Here is a 5,457-nt window from a genome sequence, read left to right as displayed (position 1 = left end):
GCCATTCATTATCTCACTTTCTTTGTTTATTAGCAGAAAGTTCAGTTCACTCATAGATTTGCATTCTCTTTCGCAATCGTACGCGAAGGTTGAGCACAACGCCAGAACGTGTTCATCTTGATTTTTTGTGTCTTGTCGTATTCTTACTTTTCTAGAAATTGATCACTCTTTCTTTTAGTTTTATTGTAAATATAAATACGTTGTCTATTAATGATTTAAAGTGTGTTCTTGTCGGTTTTTAATATAAAAATTACTGTCTTCCTAAGTACTATACTCTTTTATCTAAACTCATTTTAATTCTGTTGACAAAAAAAAAACTCATTTTAATTCTTTTTCTCTAGAACTGTTCAATTGGGTTTCTAACTTTTTTAATCTGTTTTTTTAACTTATTTAATATATATATAAAACCCATTTGTGTTAAAAAGACTATTCATAATCTTGATTTTAGGAATATCATGTGCGAAAAATAATAACAATCGTTAAATAGACTTTATTTTATATTCTTAGAATTACATTCAAGAAGATGTATATGTCTTCTTTATACATTTAGTCAATAGAATAGCGTACATTCCAATCTTTTTTGTAAATTTTCAAGCTTATGATCAATAAATTTGATATTCAATAAAAAACGTATTTGTCAGGTAAGCAGTATTATTTGATCATTGTATAGATATTTGTTGATTTATAATGATTAGATCCATACTGAATAGCATCTTCATATAATTTTTGTATATTGTTTATAACAAAAATAATACCCACCACCACCACCAACAACAAAATAATAGAAAATGTTTTTCTTCTCCAAACATTGCCAGCATTTGTCCTTTTCCTAGTTAACTTCTTGTTTTGTAATATCTCACTGCAATACAAGAAAATTAGGTTAAATATATATTCAGTGGATACGTTATGATAACAATACATATTTTATCATATCGTATCCGGTCATATTGTTTTTTTTTTGGAATATTTTGATGTCTGTATCTTTAGCAGGTTAGAAAATGGCTGAATGTCGACCCGACTTGCCATGACATTGATTGGAGTATGGAAGCTAGAAAGCTAGTCAAAAAGGCAGCATATAAGATTTGGAATCCATCAAAAGCGTTTATAGTGATAAATTTTGACGTAATATTCAAAAAGAAAAAAAAATCGACACTCTGAGCCTGACTTCTTATTTTCCATTTCAATCAAATGTTGAAATCCTATGAAATTATTTGACAATTTTGTTAACAATATAAATTAAAAGATAAATTTTAAATTTACTAAGTTAACACAAAAGTTTGTGAATCTATTTTTGATAGATTAGCTTGAAAATGTGTGTTTTGATTGAAAGAATAACTTCATTATTGGATAGTACCCAACAATAATAATAATAAGTGGGTAGTCAAATGTCTCCATCTTGCAAAATCAACACAAATGTTAGGTTTCTGGTAAACCAGATTGTGAGCTTATTCCTACTTAATTATTCCGAGCTGAAATGATATTCGATCCCTTTAATTTTGTTGTTGTTGCTTTTGTATAACTTATACCTTAATTAAACCCTAAAGAGAACTAGTTGACATCGTGAACCACAAGAGCAATGTATTACGTACTCAGTTTTATTTCTTTCAAGTCTTGAAATCGGTTGAGTCTAACCAACCACTGAATAAATTGTAATGGCCAACCAGGAGCGAAGCCACGTTGGTGGTTAAGGGTGCCCGTGCACCCATTATGTTATAATAATTCTCATGTTTTGCCTAGCAATTGTATCTCAGTTAGCTGAGTTGGCAATTAGTGCACCCATTAATCTATCAGTTCGTGAGTTCAAGGCACCCATCACTCCAACTTTTTATATATATATGTACAGATAACATATTTTATTTAATAAATGCACCCATTAAATTTTATTGCTGGCTTCGCCCCTGTGGCCAACCAATAATCGTAAAAAGGCTGCCTAAGTCCTAACTCCTAAGTTCCTAACACACTGACACGGCCTGCCATAGCCTTTTTGCCTCCTTTTCTTATCCTTTTTTGAAGGCCGAAACATTTTCTTTTATGGTGATCCTAATTTGCCGATGGATTTATTTGGCGATCACTCATATTCAGATAAGTTATTAAATCTTCTCGATCTATTCTTGATTGCCTCAAAGATGATATAAAACTACTATAAATTCATTTATGCACCATATCTTATAATGTTTAATTTATAAGTTAAATTATGCATCTACATAATCTCATTAGTGGTCATCACCTGACGAAAACGAATGTGACTAGTCTCTTTATGTAAAAAAAATCTTAAGTGAGTAGATGAACTTGTTTTCATGTTGTGGAAAGATAGATATCAAACACAAACACACTGGAAAATTACACGATCTATGGAAGAACATTAATTAATAATAGGGTTGGCCTAATCAAGATAGCCATCACACCTTAACTAAGGAAACAAAAACCCCAATTACCAATACAACTCAACATGAGAAATAAACAAACCCGACGTGAAAAGATTATTGTCGTCAGACAATTACAAAGAGATGTGATTTTCAGTAAATTATAGTAACTTATATATATTCCAGCTTGAAACAAAAACTCCCTTAGATGAAACCCTCGTTCTAGAAGGTCTTGAATGGCCAATACGTAAATATCAAGGCTAAGGCTTGCGAGGTGGGCATTGGTAGCATTTGGTGAATAGACCAAAAGTGTCGATCTGACGAACAAAATTGACCATACTTGCCCATCCTCCGAACCCGAACCCAACGACAAACACCCAAACCACAACAAATATGTTGATGCAGTAAGTACCCATCCACCCTCCCAGCACTCGTGGCGGTCTCTCCACTGCGTTCTGTTATAAAATAAGTAGATGATTTAACCCAAAAATTAATTATTAGATGTATTAAGACCATCTTCAATCAACGGAGACTTTAGAAGAGTATTTCAACATTTTATTATTTTAATAAAAAGAAGAAAAGAATGTCAAATGATTCTCTCCATTGGTTTAACTTTAAGAGATTTGTTAGAAACACTCATACCATGTATCACTTTATAATTGGTTTAACTTTTTATTTGATTATGTTAGAATTATTATTATTATATTTATAAGATACCAAAATACCATATAATATTTTCACACAAATTAAATTGGTCTAACACATCTTTTATTTTTCTATATTATATAAAGTAATAAATAGTCGTCGAAATGTGAAACTATGTAACAAATTTCTAAATTAGATTCTCTAAACAATGTTTGCTAGGAATCTAGTATCATAAATAAATTATAACCAATTGACAAATCCATTAACAATGTCTCTTATGAAAAAAAAAGAATATGTGAAAAAAGGAAAAAGATCTAACCTCTCTGGAAGGGGCAGGAGCAAAAGTAAGCATGTGAGCCAAAGCAGGGATGATGTAGACAGTGAAGCTGACAAGGAGAGATCCGACCGCAGAATTGATTGGTCCGAAAAAGGGGAAGATGATGGCTAAGAACCATATGGGTAAAACCACTGGTAACCTAGCCATGGCTCTTTTGAACATGCTCTTAGTCTCATGCACACCTATCAGTTTCTCCCACACAAAATATAACGGTGTAGACGCAAAGCCAAACGTTATAAACTGATGGATAAGCATAAGGATCACCGCGGTGTCTCTGAAACCGGACTTCGGGAGTAGAGAGAGTGCATTGGAATGAGTTAGCAATTGATCGCCAAACGCCCAGTAAACCGCAGACGCAGAAGGTAGCGTTAGCGTTAATACGTATATAGTCGCTAGTAGATATATCGCCTTGAACTTTTGCGGTTTCCACATGGCATGCATTATCTCCCTATTTACATCATTTTCGATACATAATTTAATTAACAAAGCATAGAGCAACCTTTTAATATAAGAAAAAATGCTTACACAGTGACGGCATGACCACCAAAGGTGTAGAGAATGTTGGTGGCTCCGGTAAAGTAGAGAACCATTGTGGTTGGACCCGAGTGTTTGACATCCTCAGCCTTTTATACATTAAAAAGGTTCAAAGTAAATAACAACGAGACCAGTAGACTAAGAACTTTACAAACTAATTAAACATGATTTTGTTCTTAATCACAAGACCTGGCCGTGAAGGAGAGAAGCAATGGTGAGGTACCAAGAAGTGTAAGTGGTCATAGCGAGTCCCAGGAATGACCAGATTCTATAGTTATGGAACGAAGGAATAAAAACAGTTGTTGCACAACACGCTCCAAATATGTATGTCCATGTCCTCTTGTCCAATTTATCATTGATATAATATATATTGCTGCAGATTATTCAATACTATTATGTAAATATCAATTGTGTCCAAAGTCAAAAAGGAAATAATTTTATATGATAATAAATAAATAAAAAGAAAGAAATAATTATATTAATTTACCTTGCACAAGCAATGAGTTGAATAACGGATCCAAAGAGAAGAAAAGTGCAATTAAAGATCAGTCCAATGTTCCTCCAGTGTTTCCCCAGCAATCCATCCAACACCTCAAACCACTTTTCAAGGAAATTAAAACTAAAATTAGCAACAACAAAAACAATATAATTAACTTTTTTTCAAGAACAATAGAATTGTAATTTTTTTTGGGTGTAAAATAGAATTAGAATTGTAATTTTATCATAACAAATTAATGAAATACCTTTTATAAAAAAAATTAGTGAAATACCTGAATAACGTGATTACGGAAATCGAATTTTTCTCGTTCTTTACGAGTTCGATACTCAACGTAGAGAACACTAATGAGATAAGCAGTCCAGCTTCCCATTAATCCATAAAAGAGTTGAAACAAGATTCCCGACATCATCCCAAGTTGTGAGAACGAGTATGGTAATGTCAACAGTACTTGTGCCACCTGTGTGTTACAAGTTAGAGACGATGAATACATACATGTATTATACTATGGATAATACTATAGTTACCTGGTTTGAAGCACAGCTAAACCAAGCATCATAGACAGAACCTCCATGCCAGAAGAAGTTAGAGAGCTTTGTCTTAGTTGAAGAAGTGTTGTTACTGTTACTTGTGTTTGATTCTTCTTCTCTCTCCATTTCTAAGTAGTTCCCAGCGATCACTGTCTCTATCTTCTCTGCCGCCATGATCACTTCTTCTTCTTCACTCAGTTTCTTAGCTTCTCTCTCCCACTCTTTAAATAGAGTTGAAGGCTTAGGTATGATATGATTGGTTGGTGAGCGAGTTATGTCGCCTAATTGTGACTGTTACTGTATTCAGCGAGCGTGGATTGGTTATTTTAATGGGCTTGATTTGATAGTTGGGCTTATGGGCCATATCTCTTGAGCACTACACGAGCGGGTAGGCCTACTTTAGGATTGTTAATTATATTTTGACCCTGATAATATGCAAAAAGAGGGTACACTAATTATAAAGTTTTGCAAAATAAAGAGAGACTAGACTAATTATAAGTTGATAATATAGAAGCGACGACAATGATGATTTGTTTCTTCTTTTTAAAGAAA

The 5,457-nt window shown here is 33.2% G+C and overlaps 1 protein-coding gene across 1 annotated transcript; it reads right to left on the bottom strand.

Moving 5' to 3' along the window:
- Positions 1–2,276: 2,276 nt before the first annotated feature.
- LOC106397731 (auxin transporter-like protein 3) lies at positions 2,277–5,137 on the bottom strand. The gene is made up of 7 exons (XM_013838353.3): positions 4,903–5,137; positions 4,650–4,835; positions 4,367–4,479; positions 4,069–4,252; positions 3,871–3,968; positions 3,328–3,793; positions 2,277–2,818 (listed from the first exon to the last, which is right to left on the bottom strand). Exons 1-7 carry the CDS (start codon positions 5,077–5,079, stop codon positions 2,624–2,626), a joined length of 1,419 nt encoding a protein of 472 aa, XP_013693807.1. The 5' UTR covers positions 5,080–5,137; the 3' UTR covers positions 2,277–2,623.
- Between the last annotated feature and the right edge of the window lie 320 nt (positions 5,138–5,457).

The sequence above is a fragment of the Brassica napus genome (genome assembly GCF_020379485.1).
Source record: "Brassica napus cultivar Da-Ae chromosome A2 unlocalized genomic scaffold, Da-Ae chrA02_Random_35, whole genome shotgun sequence".
NCBI lineage: Eukaryota > Viridiplantae > Streptophyta > Magnoliopsida > Brassicales > Brassicaceae > Brassica > Brassica napus.
Note: the sequence above shows the minus strand (reverse complement) of the source record. Positions and strands in the feature narration are given on the sequence as shown.